At 37.5% G+C, this 22,603-nt stretch overlaps 1 protein-coding gene across 2 annotated transcripts in view; it reads right to left on the reverse strand.

Moving 5' to 3' along the window:
- Nucleotides 1-288: 288 nt before the first annotated feature.
- CRPPA (CDP-L-ribitol pyrophosphorylase A) overlaps nt 289-22,603 on the reverse strand; it is a 129,933-nt gene continuing 107,618 nt past the window's right edge. Inside the window, exon 10 of one of the 2 annotated variants that reach the window (XM_075082952.1) lies at nt 289-2,890. In XM_075082952.1, coding sequence (XP_074939053.1) covers nt 2,786-2,890 — 105 coding nt within the window. In that variant the 3' untranslated portion in view covers nt 289-2,785. The remainder of the gene's footprint in view (nt 2,891-22,603) is intronic. The other variant, XM_075082953.1, reaches the window with a different exon arrangement.

Here is a 22,603-nt window from a genome sequence, read left to right on the forward strand (position 1 = left end):
TGCAGTTATGAAAAGCATTTCTAGGGCCATGTTCTATATTGTCTTTTCTGATGAACACTGCCCAAGGAATACTAATTAGAGTGCTTGACGAGTAAGGTAAGCAAGGCTGGCAGAGTCTGAGCTTTTATTTACTCTGTGTTATCTCTCTCCAAATGTTCAAAGCAATATGGGTGGTGACTGATTCACTAGTTAAATTCAAACCAGCATGTGTGTACAAGAGGCTGCCAAGTTTCTCATGTATATTGCTATTTGTAAGAATCTATGCACAGACAAAAAATAATCAACCAGTTTCTTAGTTTCATTTTATATCTTTATTCCCATTGTAAGTATTAACAATCATCCAAAAGACCATTTCAGTTTGGTTTGGAAACACAATAGCATTAATCACAGCACAGTTTCTCTTTGTTTGCTTTTACTGCAGTCCTAGTAGTCCTGTTGTTGGTGTATTTGCTTCCAGCAAAATAGATTTTTCAGTGTTTGTATATTATTTTAAAAGTTTGTTAAAGAGAAAAAAAATCCATAATGCAATGATTAACAGCACATGAATTAAGCTTATTATCTTCCATTTAAGATTAGTACTAAATATGCCTGATGACCCAAAACTCACTTTGTTGTGCATTATCTGTTCTCTTTTCAAAATAAGCCCATAAACAACCATAATATAATTTTTCATTACAGCTGTTCATTGCAGTAACATTTTTAATTGGATTGAAATCCTTTTAAGAGAATGAGGTAAGTAAAACAGCCCTACACAGTAAAACATTCCGTTTAAGCGAATGATAAGTTACACACAATCCAATGCTAAGGCAGTATCACAATGTATAAATTAGAGTGGACAGAAAACATAAAGGATTTTCTAAATTAACTTGCTTATTATTGTGTGGGGAAAACACATCATGGATTGTATTTCAGTCTTCCAGCAACGAAAAGTCACAAAATGCAATCAAAGAGTCATCTTTCATCATGTCTTTTAAAAGCCTGTGAGATGAATTCCTTCGAATTCATTAATGTAAAAGCGAATTCAGAAAACTTATTTGTGAAAGCTGTCCTCCTAAATTATGAATACCTACAATAAATTCTTTAGTTCCTCATTTATTTGCATACTCTGCATATGAACAGACATGAATATATATATATAAAAATAAAATATGCCTATTGTATAGCCATACACAGAGCTAATATAAATGCTTATGTTGCACAATGTCAGAAAAGGACAAATCATTAACCGAAGTAGAGGCGAGAGAAGCGAAGAAGAAAGCAGATGATGCACGAGAAGTTTGTTACTTGTCTTAGGATGACTTCTGTGGAAGAAAACATGTGTTTTGGATACAGAACAGCCAGCTAACAACCATTTTATCATGTAATGAAGAAAGTCTGAGATCAACAGAAGATTCTAAAAGGGATTTAAAATAGAAATATAGATAGTCAGGTGAAAGGAAAGAGGAAGAGGACTGCCCCTGAATCATGCTATCCTAAGATTTGTCTGAGCACCAGGGAGTGGGACGTGGTGGGAGTAGTGGGAGGAATGCTGGTTTCAGAGGGAAACTTGCTGAACTGACAGTGCTCTTGCTCAGAACAGACTGAATGGGGGGCTTACTGGACACTTCTGGTGGGAATAATTCCCCAAGAGCTTACTCCAATCACAGCAGGTACGCAAGACATTAACCTAGCCCCTCACAAGTTGCAGGAAAGCTGGAATTCCTGAGTCAGATGGACAGGGAGGGACAGGTGTTTTCAAGGACTGTCATATTCTTGTATTGCTCTGAGAGGTTGTGATACCTGGAGGCACTCCACATAATAACCATTCACCATTTTACCTTCTTATCCCAACTTTCCACACTTGAATATCAGTGCAGCATATATCTGAACTCATAACAGTCAGTTCTCCTCGCTACTATTCAACACACACATATGCTAACCAGCAAGAGATGAAAATTGTATTCTCGTAGGTGAGCTAACAGAATCTTCCTATTTCTCCATTACCTACAGATTGGGTTGCAAAACATTTTTTTCAGTCTTAACTCTTCCTTTAAGCATGCATACGCACATACATGCATATACGTACACACACGTGCAACAAAAAGAGAATGTGTAATACAGTACTCCGAGGAGCTATTGGAGCTACTTCAAAATGACGGCACATGGGTACTGGAAGAAGTGTAGCACTAAGGAGTGCTACAGCCCGAGCGTACCACATCTGGAAACGCAGGGTTTAGCACCTCGGTGCCCCCATGCACATCTTTTCTTTGTTTCAAGGTTACCTTCATTACATGGAGGAGGGGGACCTGACCCTTCAAACACTTCTTGCAATGTGCATTTCTGTCGATGTCAGGAAGGCCACCCTGTATAACGAACTCTACATTCACTAATAGGTGTATAATTTCATATAAAGACCAAGAGCTGTGCTTTAGGATTATTTTATCTTAAATAAAATTTCATTCATGCAGTCCTAGTGTACGATACACATGCATGGTTCAAGACAATTCTGCATGAAGACTGAATGCTTTGGTGTCCTCTGTGCACCTTTTTAAATGATCACAAAAATGTTTCAGCATCATTCCTCACAGGATGTAACCAGTGTATCTCAGAATGATTTGTATTTCATTTTGCACTTTATACATAATAGTAGACTTGCATTTTAAGTATCAAAAATATGTTGTTAAAAGATATTAATAGTAAACATCATAAATCCAGAGTTTTCATCAAAGGGTAAAATGATTCAAGACCTTTGGTGAATGGATGATGAAAAAGAAATATTTCCAAAAGCTACACATGATTTATGGTCTTATGCTACCAACAGCTGCCCAATCAGCTCCGGGTTTCTGTCCTTTATTAATGCCATGATAAGAGCAGCAGCAGAATTTACTGTCTCCTGAAGCAGCAAATGGTCCTGGGGGAAAAAAAAAAGGAGTGGGGGAAACAATATATTAACAAAAATGGAAAAAGCAAATATTTAAAATCAATTTTCAAGTATGCAAAATTACCATATGATTGTTGAAAAAAAATTATTTGCATTTATTAGAACTTCTAAAACTTATATTTTAAGGAAACAGTCTTATAGTAATATCCATTCTCCAATGTCCACAATGATTTCAAAAGCAAAATTATCTTTAAAAAGGAATATATTTTAACTGCTAGAATTAACACCATCTATCCAGAGACCTCCAAAACAGAAGCTTGATTCTGTCACTTGCTTCCTAACTGACTTTTAAAGCCTAAAGTCAAAATTTTGGGTTTGAAAACACTGGAACAAAACTGAGGATATAATTGAGTAGCATAGTTAAAGACTAACTTTAAGCACCTACTGAATCCCATCTGTTGTCTACAAACTACTTAAACTCACACAGGCATTTAAGCACTGGGACTTCAGTAGTTTAGGCTGATCTTTGTATCAAATAACTTTAAATAGTAGTCTGGTTTTGATAGGCAAGTAGAGAGACCAACACAGGAAGAAGTAATAAAACGAGACTTTGATTCTGTGCTTCTAACTGCACACATTTGAAAGAGTCCTTTGTCTAATTGCCAAGTTTTCTTAATTGTACCGACTATAAAAGGTTGGCCTCTTGCTACCAGTAACATTTTCATTTGTACACTGCGAAAATATCAGCAGGTGTAGCCAGGCACAGACACATCCCTGGAGAGAGAAATAGGGGGGAACAATTTCTGTAAAGCAACAGAGAAAAAGAAAGGTCTACAAAACTCTAGGGAGAATCTAGAAGAGTTTCAAATACAGAAGGCGAGCTACAAAGAGAAAGCAAGAGCTGTTCTCCATATCAGCAACAGAAAAAAATGGAAGCAATAGGCTTATGGGAACTTAAACTGGGATATAAGAAGTCAGGAAAGCGTTTTAACAGTAATGACTGGTACACAATGGAACAGATAATTGGACAGAACAAGGAAACTCATTAGGGTCCTGTAACATGAGACGTGCATACGTGTAAAATGGGATGCAGGTACAGCTTCCTGCCTGGGGCAGGCAGATGGAGCAGTTTGATTCTGTATCCTTTCACCACTACTTTTCTAAGATGCTGTATCAAGGAATAATTCGTGGATGACATGTTTAAGACACTTGGATTAATGGAGAAAGAGGAAATGGTTTCAACAACTCATACAAAAACATAACGTTAATCACTGCTTTTTAAGGAATAAGGCTACTGCTGAAGGGACCGACCCATTGAACAAATACACAGGGGGAGCTGGAGACTAAGAAGTTGGGGTTGAAGGAAAAGTATCCCTGGAACACTCTAAAATATGTAGCATTAAATTTTATAACGCTCATTCACCTTTTGCTTTATGTAAATGACAGGAAAAATGCTAGAGAGGTTAATGGATCGAATTAGAAACAGCTAGTTTATACCTGGTTCTTTTATCATTCCTGGGAAACTGATATTTGCATGTGACTAGATTTTTATCCTGAAAACGATCAAATGAGCGAGCTGTTACAATTTGTAAACCCCCAAAAGATTACACTCCTCACAAAATCATGTTATATTTTCTAGTATGTCGTGAAATTATTTACTAGTGGTTTAAAAAATTGTCTTAGAGTAAAAATGTCCACCACAGCTGTGTCTTGCTGTTCACTGAGTGAGACCTCCCATTCAGTTAAGCAAGGAGTGCAGAAGCATACACAGGTCCTGCTCCTCTGGTACCTTTTGTCATGGACCATAGGTGCAAAGAGGAACTCAGAATCCACTACTCCAATTCGGTAGGGGTCTCACTCCCTTATTTCCCAGGGGTATAAATTGCTTGTATAATGGGCAAGGCGAGTAGAAGTCATGTGCATACACCCACAGAGACAGCAAGTACTGCAGTTGTTTTCAAAATCTAGCAACACATTTCCTGAAATTCAGCGGTGCCAATCTCTTTGCGCCCTTCATCGCTTTTTGTTCAGTGTTTCTTCAGAAGCGCTTCACAATTACAGACGCTGTTTTCCAAATGGGCTTCCAGCCATATCTGAAGTTGGCTGGAGGTGTATTTTTTTTTTCCAGTTTCACAAAAAAAGAAAAAAAATACACCTGGCCAGGAATGCTCTTAATGTTTCTCCCAATAAATCTTTCCACATCCTCTCTTGGTTACTGGATTCAGTACACATTCCTTTGCAGTAATAAATTATTTAAGTTTTTGAACATAAAAGGAAGCAAGAGAAAGAAATTTAACTTTCTCAGGAGAGATTGAAAGCAACACCGTAGGATTCCTTTACACCGAAAAAAGCTTTTCTCTAAAGCTAAACCTAAGGCTTTAGTGCTAATTTCCACATTCTGAAGGAAAGACTTGCAAACAATCATGAGTAGTATTTCTAACACAGGCAATGCAGAACAGTAATGGGTACAGAAACCTGCTTGCAGAAGTGGTCTATAAACCACACCGAAATTGACTGGTGAATTGCAATTTGTTCAAAAAGAGACACACAAAATGTAAGCTGCAGAAATTAAAATGCATTTGCAATTACTTCACTTCTAATAATCTGATTATTACTACTATTGTTATACTTATTCAGGAAACCTACTGGTTCCTGTCTTTCTTAGAATCAATCAGTACAATGGCAGGAACAGTGAACTGTCAGATGGAATTGGCCCCTGTGCAGGATTCATCTCTGTAAGTCTGTTTTTTGGAAATAATCAAAAGTGTATTCTTTAAGTGAATATACATTATCTTATTTAAGACAACAAATGTAACAGAAAAGTGATTCTTAATTTTATAGTTTTAGTCGATGGTAAAATGACATCATGAAGCATGCAGTGAAGCTTTCAGAAGGGCAATCCTTCAAAGTATTTATCATAAGGGTTACTAATTATTCAGTTTATGCTGTTGCTCCTTCCCGGTAACACTGCCCCAGTCTGATCTCAGGGTCACCTATTCACTGAACAGTGTCCCGCACCGGGACCTATGAGCCAGCCCCTGAGTACAGGAGAAATCGGTGCCACCAAGGTCAAGTATGTGCCAATTTTAACTCGCTTTATTCTTGCAGCTGCAGACTTACTGGAAAGAGGTAGTAAATAATGCAAAAAACTGGACTCTTCCAGGAATTTCAAAGTCATTGTATATCCTGTATCTTTCTGAGAACCAAACTCACTTTTATGCTAGGAATCATTACTGTAGTATCCGATGGTCATAGCCCGTGCATGATTTAGAACTTTTGTTGATCATTTCTAGCCCTTATTATCAAGAAAAAGAGAACAGAAAAAGACATTTCAGCAACTGAAAGTGCAAAGTGTAGGTGTAAGACTGACTGACACAATAGTTAATTTAGATCTTATGTACTCTTTCCTCTCCTCTGAATCCTGCTAGGAATTCATTTCAGGCCACGACTGTGCACATAAGCATATATTTTTCAATGGGCCACAATGATCTTAGCTTTTTCCTAAGCAGTTACAGGTAATTTGGATGCCAGCTGTGTTTATGAAGGATATTAAAGTGAATCAAAATGTCAGAATTAAACAACAACCACAGAAAGAAAAAGAATCTTGTGGGTCTTGATTAATTTAAACAAGTGACCACTTCAAGTCCCCCAGTTATACCCTTAAAGCACCCATGTTTCTGACACTGCAATGTTATTTCTGGCAACATTACCGATTACAGCTGATGGTGCCTACAGGGAGGCTTCAATAAGGATGCCAGGACAAATTTAATCTACCACACCTAACTCCACTGCACATACAGGCCTCCGATCCTCTTTTATATTCAATGGCATGGCACTAAATCTTTCAAAAATCTTATTATTAGTTGCAGGAAGTCAAATAATCAAGCAGAACCAGGTCTTCACATGTCTAATTGCCTGACATGTTTGCATATATTGTAACCATGATAAAAAACAGGATGTAAGAACAGAACGATCAATACAAATCCTCCTGTAGCCCACAAGAGCTCTCGCACGTTATTGCCCACCCACTGCTCAGTCTTGCAAATTCCAAGCAGAGAACGTACTTCAGCACGCTAAGTCAGTGAGTGCACATCCACGCACGCGCTGGATGGCTCAAACACGAATAGTTCTTTCCCTCATCAACAATATCCTTAAAAAAGACCGTGACCTTTAAATAAGACTCGGAGGCAGTAATGACTTTAATGGATTAATGACTGAAGTTCCACATGATCCCCTCTAAACCGCTGTGATATTCACTGTCTATTCATTTCACCCAGTTGACTTAAATGAGTCTCTTGTAAAAAAGAAAAACCAAAACCCCCTAACATTTCTTGGCTATTAATAAATAGAATTTTTTATTGTTTGAACAGATGATTAACTACATTTATAAGCTAAAAACAAAACTTTTACCACTTTATATTTATGTACTTTGGAAAAGAAAGTACTCAGAAACACTGCCAACCTTATAAACCATAAATCCACATAACAGCACTTTGATTCTAAAATAAAATATCCACTTTGTCTGTTATTAAATAGTAAAAATATTCCAGCATAACCGTATTGTGTGTTGTAACTCATACTCAGAATTTATTTGATGTAGAGTTACTGACTGCAGAGGTTTTCTGGTCTGCAGAATAAGACTGGGAATGGATACGGGGACAAAGTTAAAGTTCTGTTTCGAATATGCAATCTGATATTTTACAAATGTGCGTTTGTTTAAGAAACTGTGAGGATATCTGAATATTTTCTGACGTTCCCCTAATGATTAATTTCCTTGCTTCAATCTGTTTAGGATTTTTTTTCCCCAGCTGGAACTTCACATACATGCATTTCAATTTACATAGGTACTAGTTCAGGTTAAGCATAGCTTGAAAAACACGTACTACCCTTTTTAGCTCAAAAAAAAAAAAAAAGAAAGCCTCTGCAGGTATTACCTCTGCCTTTTACTGCATCCCTCCAAAAGAATAAACCAGCTGTGTTCCATTATTTGCACTCTGCTTTGCTGTAATATTATTTGCCTTTCCATTTAATACAGTTTTTAAAAATAAATTGGACTGTAATGTTAGCCCAGATTATATGGCTGTCAGGAAACCTGAAAACATGATTTAAAGATGCTGCTAAATTTAGGGAGCATCAATATTAATATGGTTATGTTTTGTACCAGGAACGGAAAGAGGGCCGGGGCGTGCGCTGGCATGCCCCTGCCCTTGGTGTTCCACTGGAAACCCGCTCCCTGGCACCGTTTTGGCTCCTGCCAACCAACGCGTCCCCAGACAATGGCTGGGCATGGTTCAGGGGACGGTGCGGGCCAGGGACTGCTCCCAAGGGACAGTCTGAATGAGGCCACTCTCTTCTGGGAAAACGAGAACTTAGCCATATGGACATGAGGCATGCTGTGCCTTTTAGCCCTAGGACAAGAGAACTGCCCTGGCCTGTTTTACTTACCAGTATAGACGTAGCCTAAGTGTCGCTGAGAAATTACAGTTGTGCCTTTGTCTCCCTACCCAAATGCATCAAGAATACATAGAACAACAATCAAATAATCCCCCCCAGAATGAGGCACAAATCCCACGTAGCTACCACATAAACACAGTCATTTAAAAAAGATTAACTGCTCTGTGGACACTTTTCCCACCAAAATAGAGGAGGAGAGAGGGATGAACCACACCGCAAGAAGCACTTGTGCTGTACTGCACATTCCTACCACCATACAGAAAAAAGGCTGGAGCCAGCAGAAGGTCTGTGTGACGGAGCATGCCCACAGCTCCCTTTCGCAGGGTGGGCTTGGGTGCACACCAGGCACACCACAAGGCATGAGAGGAAGAGAAAAGGGCTGAAATAGTCTGTGTTCTGGCAAGCATCTTGCAAAAGAATATATTGGCAATACAAGAGGAGCTGCTGTTAATTTAAAACTCTACGGGACGCTGCAAAAAACTCTACGGGATGCTGCAATTTATACTAAGGGTATACCAGGTGCCTCCAAAACTTGCCTAATGTCACATACAGACAGTGTTTTATTTGCACTCAGAGAAACTGAGTAGAGAATCTGGCCTAAAAACCACAATACTTGAAATTTTGTTCTTCAATCAGTATTTTTCTTTTAAAAAGATGATCTGAAGAAGGACTGAAGCTCATCCACTACTAGAAATAAATTGTATAAGTTGGTCTGGTGTTTAGTCTTACCAGAAGGAATTCTCTGGTAGATTCATGAAGACGCATTTTTTCCTACTCGAGATATGTAGTGGCATGTATCTACTTATTAAAGCAACCTCCATTTCTGTAACAGTATGAATTAATCTGAAGTCTCCTTTCTTCTTAAAAATGCTCCCGCATCACATTTTTGAACCCATGTGCCAAAGGATGTATTAAGTGACATCTCATACATAGTATCAATGCAGCAATCTACCTCAGTAAGAAGACAGCTATGCAGATCATTCTGAGAGATAAGAAAACTATTTCTCTGAATATTTTTAGGTTTCCTTTCAAGCAATACAGAAATAATTAAGGTAGCATTTGAGTTCAGATAGGTAGCTGGGTTCAAAACTACTCCAGCAGATTCAGAATTAAACCTCTGTATACACAGCCTTGCTTCCTTTCTGACCTAAGAAAATGCAATCCATTATTCATTAGTGGATACTCCTCACAATCACTAGATACTATGGATGCAATGAGGACTGGGAAAAGAGATGAGTGGCACTGGAAGAACCAAATTGTCACTGAGCTAATGGTGACTAGCAGACCTCTTAGAAAATAAATTCCAACAGATCTGAGTTAATTCCCTGCAGTTAATTGGTCATATAGCCATGCTACAGTCAACACAAACCAGGATAAATTGTGCATAAATATGCAATACTGTATTGTATCTCTCTCCTGCTCAACCATGTCTCTTGTAGTTTGTCATAAGAAAATGGAGAATAAGAAAAGAATATATTATATATTATAAGAATAAGAAAATCAACATTTAAAATGACTGTGGATACACTGAGGACAGACAAGTATTTTAAATCTCCTGAGTCTGAAAGGATTATGTCCCTAATGCTGTTGTGTGTATCTTTTCACCTAAGATTCCCAGATTTTAAAATTAAACATTGTCCTTTTGTTAAAAAAACCCAAACCCTACAAAACAGCACAAACAAACAAAACCCCAAACAGGATTAATTTCTTTCTCTAGCATGAATGGAACTGACAGGATTCCCCTAAATCAGTGGTTTTAAACCAGCTCCATTATCTACATGTTTTGCAACATGTAGGTGACCAGGGTTCAGTTCCCTTTTTTGTGGGAGGTGGTTAATCCACCCCCAAGCTCACACTTTTTGTGGATTGGGGCTAAAATTCCTGTGGAGGAATACCGATTCTACATACAGTCACGGTATCACAAAAGGAGGACATGACTCCAGCCTAGATGCTAGTCCAGATGCCTGGGGAGCAAGTGAAAGCTCTGTTCTAACTTTAAAACTTTAAATCCAAAAGTTCTTTTGCTGTAAAATAGACAACTGGTGTTTGGAGCAGACGTAAGCTCAGTGCCAATGCCTCTGTCATCTGCAGACCTAGGCTTTGTACCTCCTTGTACTTGTCCTCTCCAAGTCTTTCTCCCTGTAAGAAAAATTGTTAGCACAATCATACTGAATAATCAATAAAAATTCCTGGACCAAAAAAATTGTCTGAAGATTTGTTGTAAAAAGCATTTTCAGCGCATTCAGTCATTGCAGCTTGAGCAAGAGCTTTCATTCAGCACTTACCACTATCTGATCTAAGCTCTTGGCAAGAGTGAGTATGCCAGTAGTGATAGCTCAACCATCTGTCAACCATTTTTCCTGCGAAGTTGTTCAAAAAGCTACCTAATGCTTGAAATAGCAGCCAATTCTGCCACCTGCATGCAACTGGTACAAAAATACTGGGAGAAATAAGCCATTTAACAGATGTGGTTGTCTGCAGAAGTATATTATGTGTTTGAGGTTTCTTAGAGGTGGTCTCTTAATACAGTATGCTACCAAATAAGACTATAACATGAAATGTATTCATGTTAATATATGTTACTGTACTACCTACAGGCCCTATGAGGTATCACTCTGGTAACCTTGTAAAACACGCCATAAGGGTTTTTAGGGGAAAGGAAAAGATGTTTGTTACTATCAATATAGGAAAAGTGAAATGCTCCTGAGGCACAGGAGACTTGCTTTCTCCTCTGACAACCAGCACTGCAAGCTGCTGAAAATCTAAGATTGGGCTGAAGTCAAGTGAAGCTGTGGCAAGTCTTTCCTCTGTTTTCAGAAAGCTTTGGATCAATCTAATAGCACTGACAAATTCACGTGGGAGTGGGATTTAAGTCTTCCACACAGCAGCAGCATATAATGGTGCTTCCCTCAGTGTGTATGTGTGGTGGATCCTCTGCTGCCTGTTCCACTGTGAAAGTCTATGAATACGTTGATGGGCTGTGGCGTTAAGTTTTGCAGGCGGCCAGGAATACATAGCGGACCCACCACACACACACAGAGAAAAAATGGGTTAAGTAGTGCTGGCCTCCTGCAAAACCTAACACCCCAATCACTCAAATAATTTACAGACTGTTGCAGTACACCACGCACCAAGAGAAGACAGAGCAGCTACAGATCACGTATGAATGCATTTGACACATGGGGCTAGTCGCAGAGCAAAACCGGTTCAGCACAGTTTAGCTGGTTTTCTCCTATTATAAACAGAGAAATACAGCACTTCCAAGCTCAGTTTCACTCGACTGGTGTTTTAGCCCTCGTCAGCACTAGCAGGAAGGCAAAAATGTGTATGTAAGGAAGATGGAGAGAAGTGGTGGGGAACAAGCTAGAAGAAAGGGGAAAAGAAGAAACGACAGAGGTAAAAGATTAAGGACACAACTATCCGAATCCTCAAAATATAAAAAGACATGCCATTGCTAAAGATCAGGAGACATCACTATCAATGCCAGAGGCTCTGATAGGCAATCTGTGTCACCTACTACAGGTGAAAAAACCCCCACCACAAAATCTTCAAAGAACAGAGTAGGACATTTCTACCTAGTGAGATCTAAGGTTATCGGTGTAATTGTAAAATTATAAGCAGGTAAGTATCACATATCTGAATGTTTCTCCTTCTTTTTAGAGCACTATGACATTGTTACTTAGGATCTGACAAAACCTACCTGATGGGGACAGAGAAAACAATACAGCGCTTCTTCACGTAAACTTCTAGCAAGAGCAAAAAGTACATATTTTATGGTAAATTTAACACAGTATATTTTGATATTACATGTTTTTCCTTTCTGTCCCACATTATATTGGCAACATAAATTGGTCATTGTGCTTTTCAAGAAAAAAATGAACGCAGTAGTTTGCAAGCATCTAAGTTGCTAATATGCAGTACAAGACATGAAATGCTTTAGCTATCACAGGTAACAGAATATTGCATACAAAGAGGAGCAGTGCAGGAGTGGTTATATAGAACCATAGAATCATTAAGGTTGGAAAAGATCTCTAGGATCAAGTCCAACCATCAACCCAACACTACCATGTCTCCTAAACCATATCCTGAAGTGCTGCATCTACACGTTTCATATAATCTGTGACATACAATTTGCGTTCGTGTTTCTCACTGCTATATAAAAAGACCAGGCAACTTTGAATTTGTGAAGGTAACAAAATGGGAAGGTCTTTGGAAAGAACGAGTGATGCATTGGATCTCCTGGGAGATGCTGAAACTCAGTGCAGAGAAAGTGAGCATTTTTTCCATTCTCTCAGTCTAAAGCACACTTTTCTCCCCTCTTCTAGGTGCTAACCTGCTATGGAATATTATGCGTAATAGACACCCAGCCCTCCAAAATGAGAAGAGGCATGTTTGCATCCATTTCAATATAAGTGTTCTGTTCAGTCATAGAAATCTTCATTATACAACTCCTACAGACTGTGATTAATCTGAAATACAAGCACACGGCTGCAGTAACCAATTGATTGGAAAAAATCCTCTTGATTACAGATGCTTTATTTGACATGGTTCAGAGGAAAAACTGTATAGCCTACTAAAAATCAGAATTAAAACTTCTCCTTTGGGGAAAGAAATAAACAAAACCCAAGAGATTCTGAGGGGCAAAGTATGTGTCCACATATGCTGGGCTATTGTTCACATCCCAGTCTTGTGGCTTCCAAACTTTTAGGATGATAATATCAGTTCAGTGGGGTAAAGGCCACATTCCAGTCTTGGTTACAGAAATACAAACCCAAGTAACTGCGGTATTATAAGCCCAGTTACTTTGCAGTTGCAGAGACTGAAATTCAGCTTTAAACTCTGTATTTTGCTACAGAAGACCTAGTACTTGACTGTTTTTAAACTGTTACCTCAAAATTTCACAAGCAGCTTTAAAATAACTCAGACGTCAGTGTTTTACGCAGTGAGACACAGTGAGAGGGAGTGGCTGTCCAGAAGCTCATTGTTAAGCGTTCGATATCACAGATTTCCCTAATTTGATACTCTTAATTGAACCTAACTAGTTGCTTCAAGTGGCTCTCAAGTTGCATCTCACCATTTTGTGAGGAGAGACTGATTGCAGAATAAATTATAAAAACTTCATGTTTAAGTTACACACTGAAATTTGAAAACATCCTTGAATCACAGCTTAACATTTAAAATTAAATATCCATCCTACAACTTTCCTGTCATCACTCAAATTCTACTTCTCCGACCACTTTTGTGTGATGTTTAGGCATAGTTTGTGTCCCATCTCTGGCTTCTTTTCCTGTCTACAGCCTACTGAAGGGCAAAAATTATAAATTCCTTACAATTCAAGACTTTTATATAAGGCCAAGCTAGTCTACCTTCCCCTAAAAATAAAAATACCAGACTGATGAAGTGTCCAGAAATGAGACAAGAAGTTACAAGGACATGAGGTGACATCTCTCCTTGGAGAGTAGGAGGAGAGGAATCAGCAGGGGAAAACCAAGTTACAACACAAGTCATTAATAAAGATCCATTCTCCCTGTCTCTCATACCAATAGGATGTTTTAATACATTAATTTTGCGGTAATTCTGATTGTTCTCAACATCCCTTTGCACAGAACATAGACTTGTTCCCTGCTCCAAAGCAGTCTTCATGGAGTGGATGTAATAAGCAGGAAAGGACCTTGCATTTCTTGCAAGCATGTATAATTCTACAAGGAAAGGAGCTCTAAAAACACTCAAGTACACTCAAATATACTCAAATACACTCAAAACGGCTGTGTATGGATAAAGTGTATTTGCCTCTGTCTATTTTCTTTCAGGTATGTGCCTACACAATGTTTACCTACACATTTAAGACCAGACAGTTGATCTGAGCAGCACCCTGGGCCACGAACTGAATTAATCCCTATCCAGTATGCATGACGAAATAAAATAATTTCTAAAAATGTTGATCCAAACTCTCAATTTCTCTATTCTCTATCTCCTTGTCCTCCTTAGTTCATAGCCTAAAGCCAGTGCAAATAGACCACTTGCCCATGTTAAAGTTTTCAGCTAAGCAATGGAGGGAGCATATAAATTTGGGAAAATTAATCCTAGAGGAAAGATGGTCCTTGAAGTAAGTCTGGTGTGAGCAGAGGCGTTGGGTTTGGAAAGCAGCAGCAAACAGCCTGTGTCCAATCCAACAGACAGAGCAGAGAAGAATCATAAAATACACTGTGGCAAAGCGCTCTGTCTTCACTGACTGGCTGAGAGCAACGGCGAGCACTGGACACACTGTACCCTTCCATGGCAGCGTGGATGATAGTAATGGATGGACAGGGCTCAGTGGTATAGTGTGATTTTTAAAGATACAATTGCAGTATCCTCAAGCCAGCTAACTAGCAGTGTGACTGGAGCAGTACGAAATGTCACCGCAGACTAATCACAAGGGCGCTTCTTCACTTTCTCAGCTGTTTCTTGCAGCCCGTAGGTAGCTCATGCGGTGATGGCTGTTCTGAGTCTGTGCCCCCACCTGACCATCTCTCCGTAGCTTGGATCGCACAGAGGAATCTCTCCTGCCACTACCTACTGATTAAACTGTCACATTGCCGGAGGGCAAATAGCCAGTTTCCAAAAAATCCTCTTTCAGCGTAAGCCTAGTGATAGGAAGGCAGAAGAGGGCCCATAACTTGCCTTGTAGCTAAAACACAGCAAACAGATAAACCGGTCAGTACCATTCCTCAGTTCACCAGTAAATCCTTATCCTTAAACTCAAAATGTTTAATCCTTACAATTTTAAGGGGACAGATGTGCTTGCTTTAAGATTCTAATTTTCTTGTAGGCTATGAGAGCCCAGCTACACCGCAAAGATAGAGCTCACAGATGTTCTCTTACATAAAAATCAGGGTTTGCCAAGACAGGCTTCTCTTTCTTTCTGCCAGCTAATATCAGCCCAAACCACGTAACACAATAGCCTGTCTATATAAAAACAAAGACACTCAAAATGAAAATATAACCAAGTGATAAAACTGTTGTAAAATAACAAAAAATTGGGTTTTTTTCCTTTTAGAAAAATGGCTATTTTAAAACTTTAAAAAGAAACAGAAAGAAATAGAATAAGAAGGAATAGAAAGAAAAACAATAAAGAAATAAAGGAACGAGTCTTGCTTTAGCAGATGGATTAATTGTACTCCATAATTAGGATGTTTTATTAAAAATAAAACAGATGAAATATTTCATTAGCTATGAACACATCTCTTTTTATAAGATTAGCATTCAATGTTAAGCTTATCCTTCAGGTATGTTGTATCTTGAGTTGCATAACAGAAGAGTCTATGTTTCACAGCCTTTAACACTTTCAATTAAATTGTTACCCAAGTTTCCTTTCAAAACATCCTAAAACCATCTTGTGTATACTTGCAACTTTAAATATGTCTGTGACTGTCTGCAAAGATAAGTTCAGTTCTCCCGAGTATCTTCTCGTAATAGGCATTTGATTAAGAAACTATTTATGACACTTTCCAAGGGCATGACTAAACATGATATGGAAGAGTTTACCACATCACTTACTACTCACTTTAAAATTTGGGTCATCCAAAGCTAACTGAAATCCATAGGCTGAGAACAAGTGACCAGTGCTACTTTCACAGTCATGGGCACTAGTCTTTTTCCTAAGAAAGGGATTGCCATTCTTCCAAGACAGTAAGGGAAAAGAGGCGATACTAGTGTCTTGTAGACTGCCTGCATGTAGGATGTTTTTGCTTTTCAGCTTCCTCTATAAAAGCTGAATATTACTATTGCCAATATTTAGAAGTGATTAGAACATTTAGAAGTGATGCAAGAATCCTGATATTGGGTATTAAGTAAATACCTGCATAATTCACTTGCCGGATCTCTACAGTATTTTAAAATGACAATTAGTAATAATATTTAAAATAAACTCAAGAATAATATAGAGGGCTTAACAAAATTGTTGGATTATTTTCTGAATATAACTGTCAAAAATGGAAGCAGGCAGACCACTAAGTAATTTTCAATCTGATAGTAAAGTTGGTGGCAGTTAATCATTACAGATCCTGAACATAAGACTACAGAGAAATTTTAAATTTACTTTTAAAAGTCATTACTTTTTTGTAAAAACTATATTGTAAAAACATTTATGTTTAAGGGAAACACAGTAGCTTAATTTTATTGGGTTCTGGTCTTGATACCCAGAGTTACCGAGGAAATAACTCCCATGAAATGGTAGTTACTCGTGTGAGAACACTGGATATGAATGCGAGCACCCACTGTGTGAGCCCAGCTATTACAGCCTGTAGAGCTGTCACATCATAGATTTGCTTGGTTAAAAAGAATGTAGCTCTGTTTAAGCCTATCTGAAATAAAAAACTAGTTCAGCTGCTCAGATAAGTTAGGTGTTAGTTAAGAACGAATCTCCTGGTGCTTCAACTAGAAAGCACAACTTTTACTCTTTCTCTGACTTCTACTCACTTTTTTTTTTTCCCTTCCATCTTCAGTGTTTGCTTCCAAAGCCACAGTTGCATTTAGAACTGCATGTCTCTTTTTACATGGGCAATGACTTCACATTGTTCATCTCCTCAGCCTGTTTTGGTTAGATGAATGCGTGGCTTGGCTTTTCACGGACATGTTTTAAAAGTTTCCTCTGGACAAAAGAAGTAATCTCAAACTCCATTTCCACTAATTCCTCTCTTGACTCAATATCTCTTTTGTCTTCAACGAACTGTATTCCCTTGTGCCTGCTCTTGGCCTCAGCTTTTACCCTGTATGCTCTACTTCCATAAATCTGCTGTCTATTCAGTAAGCAGAACTACATCTGCAGCACAATGTACATGCCACAACCTCGTCTCTTAACGCTCCTAGTTGTCCTCAGTCACAATGTCTCCTTCACATTAAGTACCGCGATTAACTTTCTACTATTTTCTTGAAGGTTATGCATTAGGAACTTTTGTGCTAACTTTTGCTGCTGAATACCCTTTTATATGCACAAAGTGAGATTCCATTCTCCCAGTCAAACAGATCTACTGAGCAGCAGAGCCAGGTGCTCCCTTCAAGGTCCATTAACAAAACACAGGCTGTCTTGTGCTTGAGACTGTCTACGGACCTGCTCCAGTCCAAAGATGGGACTTAAAAATCGTCATTCTTTCAGTCATTGATTTCTGAATTTTTCCTACTGTTTTCCATGTATCCTCTCCTTTAATCAGATCTGACACTAGCAGAAAGGACGTCCTGAATTTTTTAGCATAACCTTCATCTGAAAAAATATTCTTGTCTTCCTGCCTCAGCTATTTTACTCTTCTTGTAACACTGATGTTGCAGCACATATTTTTACATAAGCTGCATATAATAATAATTAACATTATAATATATAATATTTTTTAAATCCCGCCTTCCACACCCCTTAAATTTTTGAAACACTTTTCAAATCTTTGCTCTCCTTACCAATACCCTGGACAATATAAGCAAAGACTTCAGTTTTTCCCAAGAATCCAAAACGTACACTTTCCAGACACAGACCTTGCTTTTATATAGAGACTCATTAGGTCCAAAACCACTAATGAAATCTTTCATAGTGGTAATGCATATACAATAACTAAGAGTATTATTCTGACTGATACTAGAACATCTGACTTTTTTCCATTTTTGTCAAGTATTTTCAATACAATTTATATGATTCTATTAGTAGGATGGAAATTCGACGTGTCAATTTTATTTGTTCTATGTTTATGTCTCAATGCCTTATGAATATACACTCGAATTAATTTGTTCAAACTAACTCAAAAGAAAAAATGTGGTTGTATAAGATGGTAATAAGTATCAGTTAGGGCCATTATTAATAATTTTGCAATGACATTTAAAATTATTAATCAGGAACTTCTTTTGTCTCTCTAAAATTCAACCCAAGTATCAGAAAGAACATATTTTAAATTCAGAGCTAATTATAAAATAAAATGTAATTAGGCCAAAATCACCTTTCCCAAAACATTTCTAGATGCACTCCATGTCATTAGGATGCATTTAAGGAAATAATTAATTTAAAGAGCTTTATATAGGAACCCCTGTTTCTGCAGCTATCGTCAGGCTGAGTACATGCATGTGGCAACCAAATTCATGTTTTGCAGTCAGCAAATTCCAGGAGCTCTAAAGCCAAATCTGTCAACAGAAGCGATCCTTTAATGTGCTTAAATGATAATGTTCTGAGAAAGCTGTCACGGACTCTACAATTTTCTAAGTCCCAGAGTTGGCCACTGTGATGTTACTTTCTGCTGTGACTTTAGTATGTGTTTAAAAGAACCAATATTGTATTTACACAATAGATAATACATAAACTGTAATAAGTTATGACAGGCATTGTATTTCAAGACAATTATAATTTGCCTCTAGTAGCTTTATAAGGCATGAGACTAAATACCTATTGAGTTTTACCACCCAAGAAGTGCTGTTTTGGACTGGAATGCCTGGATTATATTACTGATATAAAATAGAAAATAAACTTCAAAATGAGGAAAACAGGCTACAGATTTATTTGTGAATTATCTCATTGCACACCATCTCCAGAACATTAATTTTATCAAGAACCCTGAAGCTATTTGTAATGGCAATTGTTCATTTTCAATTTCTTCACCTGTTAGGCAAAGAAAAATGCAGTTCAGATGAAAAGAACTAGAAAAGATTATCAGAAACAGTATTACAAAGCAGAAGTACTGCATGATTGTGAGATTCTGCCAGCACCTACTGTTCATAGATCATGCATTAATACGACCTGATTCGTTAACTTAGAATCTGAAAATAACATTTTTAAAAGTTCAAATTTACAAAACAGTACTAATTCATGGCCAAAGGGTCAAAATTCAAGAAGCATATTTAACTAAAAAAAAAAAGTCCACGAATCCTTGTATCTAAATAAGACTTTACAAGTTAATTCAAGCTGCCATGTAATTTGCAATTGCAGTTAAGTTTCTAAAATAAACTTTAGAAGTTTATTTTGGAATCAGTTCCTTCTCTTGCAAGAACTGAAAAAAACATAAAAAGCATCACAAGCCACCAAAACAGACTGATTAGTTACTGCCCAGGTTGGCAGTCCAGCCTTAGAGACACACATCCAAGATTCAACATCAACAGAACATCAAACCTTTTGGATGAAACAAAATACCAGCAGAGACTGTTGGTAATAACAAACTCAGCCAACCTCACAATAGGTAGATACATACTCTCTGAAGTCGCACGTAACAAGGGTTGCAGTCATGTGCTTCAGGTGCAATAACTGAGAACGGCTTTCTTGGAAAAGTATTAATATTTCTGATATTAACTGCTTGTCACAAACATGTCCATACTGTACTTAAGCTAGGATTCTAAATTTCGTATTGGCTTTAAGGCACAAACCTTTATTAGTAAGTATCTTTACCTCATACCTTTGTTTCTGCTATAAACAATTTCCACTGCATCTTCAAATGTTAGATCATTGAAAGGAGACATCAGCATGAACAATGTTGTGTTCACCCAAAGCACATTTTGTTCACCACTTCTGTTAGTTGTCTACTCCGTTCCCTCTCCTTTGCAAATTCTGCTTTGCAACCGTGGCTTGAGACAGCTTATGACAAGTAAAGGATGAAAACAAGAAGGTCGAACAGTACTGTGCAGCTTAAATGGGTGAACTGTATAATCCAATTGCATAAATAAAAGTAGGAATCAGATTCTAAAGGTGGCATTAAAAAAGTCCAAAATCTGGCTTGTGTACCACTCAGAGGTACTCTCTCATTTTTTATTTAACATGAAAGGAGTTGAAAGTAACAGTGAACGACAGCCTCCTGGGGTACGTGTACAAACAGTGATAGAATGACAGCAGAATTTACTGATAAGGGTAATATATACATCCGTGCATATATGCTTATACATGAAACAGGTTAATAGATGAATTATCGTAAGAATAAAGTCAACTTTTGACTACAAGACCACCATTATTTCATAAGGATCCCTTTGTTAATATTTATTCCATGTCCAAGATCAGAATTGTTTGTGACATATTTGAGAGAGAAGGTAAACAACTGGACAGTTACAGATTACAGATATTAACACTGAGTTGATACAACCTCACAGATAATCTCTAACAAACCCTATGTAATAATTTGGTCTGATGTATATGGAAAAATGCTTTAAAATAAAGGTTTTTAAAACATCCTTCTATATAACATAAGGAGCTCTCAGTGCCTATTGTGATGAAATAGGTAGGTGGCTACAAAAGCTTTGTTTAAAATCAGACAACCAGACCGATACGATCCACAAGAAAGTCAGAATTACAAAACCAGGCAATGGGAGAACAGCTCTTCCCATAGTTACTAAAATTCACTCCTACATCAGACAACAGGTTCCAAAACCATATCAGATTCAGACACAGATTCACATAAGGACTTTTTGACTTTCAGTAGATGTTGGACAGATAAAGGGTGCTCAAGCCCAGAAGTATAGCTTTCAAAATCCAAGGACACCTGCAAGTCAAGTAGTTCACACATATTTGACCCTGCGCTCCCGAGATACTCTGGTTTAGAAGCACCAAACTGCTAAAAAGCAGAATTGCTAAACCTAAAATCTGCTAAATCTTTATATACTTTCTCTAAATTGTCTGACTTACTCTACTCCAGCATTACCAGCAGAAATATGGATAACTAAATCAGGAAGCTTGTTTCCCCTAGACCCCCTTTATGAGTATAAATGAACCTCTCCTTGGCTATAAAATGATTCAGATCAGGAGCCTAATGCCTACAACTTGTTTAGATACCATAGCTGGATGTCCTAATCACGTAATTGTAATATGGAGAGGAATCCTTTTTTTATTATTTTTTTTTTTTTCAGATTCCATACAGAACTTTGCATCTGTTACAAAATCTTGTTTAGCTGAGAAAAATTCTTGTGTGGGAGAGGGGCATTTTTAAAAATATATTCTAAAGGCAAACATAACCTGTTAAATTTATATTAAAAAGCAGCAAAACACTAAACCAAGTCCCACAGATCTTATTTTTCATAAAAACTGCACTTAATCTGTCTGTGCTAATAAAAGATAACTTACGAAATTATTAGTTGAATAGTCACTGAAAATAAAAGCAATATATTGCAAAAAGTGTCGTTCCATTAGAAAACTAGACATAATTCTGTGCCTGTATTAGTTGTCTCCCATGCACAGAAAATTACAATAGGACTCAATAGGTTTAAATTGCTATAAATGATACCTAAGAAGAGGGTTTTTTAAAATTTTACTTCTGAGCAGTTGTAATAGCTCCTCACTAAAATAAGTTTGTATTGTCTGCGTGCCTTTGTCCTGCAGGTTGGTTTTCAATTTCCAATTTACTTAGTGTCTGGGTAAAAGTGCTACAGGTTAAGTAACAGATTTTTTTTTTTTAAAGACCTGTGATGAATTATTTCTCTTCAATTTAACTTTTTTGTTAAGAAGCTTTGTATACTATGCAAACATAAGGAAATTTGAATGCCAGGCTACTTGGTTCCAAATATCTTTTCGTGTAGCAAAGAAAGTTTTGCAACACAAAGTAATAAATTCAAATATACAGTGGTTTAGTATATAAAAAAAATGAGAATTCTTAGAGGAAATTTTATATTTTTACTATTGTATTCTATTGTGTGGTTTTCAAAACTTCTATAGACTATCAATATGTAGAAAAATTTTTAACTGAAAACACAGAACTGAGTATTTACAACTAGTAAGAATTAAGCAGAATTTTAAATACCCCAATAATAGGATGGAGATAAAACAAAATAAGAATCTTGAAATTGGAAAAAGTTTCCTTTCCATTCTTCCTTGTGGTCAGTGACTGGGGTGGCACTGCACATCAGAAGGCTCTGTTTGCAGTATTAACTACACCAATCCTCCAAGATAAAGTAAACCAACTGAACATGAACATTTAAGAGTCCTAACAAATAATTCAGCAAAAGTCAACATAATATTAATCTCATTTGCATTTGTTAAATGCCCATATTTAATAAGTGGAGGATGGAGCCTGTCAGAAAAATGAAACATGCCTGCCAGACACTGTTGCTTAATTCATTGGAAGGTACATAGCGAAGCAACAGATTAATTGCACATACTGTATGTGGTTCACAGACACTGCCAGTTCACTCCAAAGTTCATTTTAACAAATGAAAAAAAGAGCTCTAAAGATGTCAGCTGCATTATCTGTAACTTTGTGAGTTTACTGAGCCTATTCCCAAGCCATACCTATCACACCCACTCACTCAAGCAGAGACAACTGTTAATGAAGAAATACTTTCTGGTTCAATCTGCTCAACCCCTGC

The sequence above is a fragment of the Phalacrocorax aristotelis genome, chromosome 2 (assembly GCF_949628215.1).
Source record: "Phalacrocorax aristotelis chromosome 2, bGulAri2.1, whole genome shotgun sequence".
Classification (NCBI taxonomy): Eukaryota; Metazoa; Chordata; class Aves; order Suliformes; family Phalacrocoracidae; genus Phalacrocorax; species Phalacrocorax aristotelis.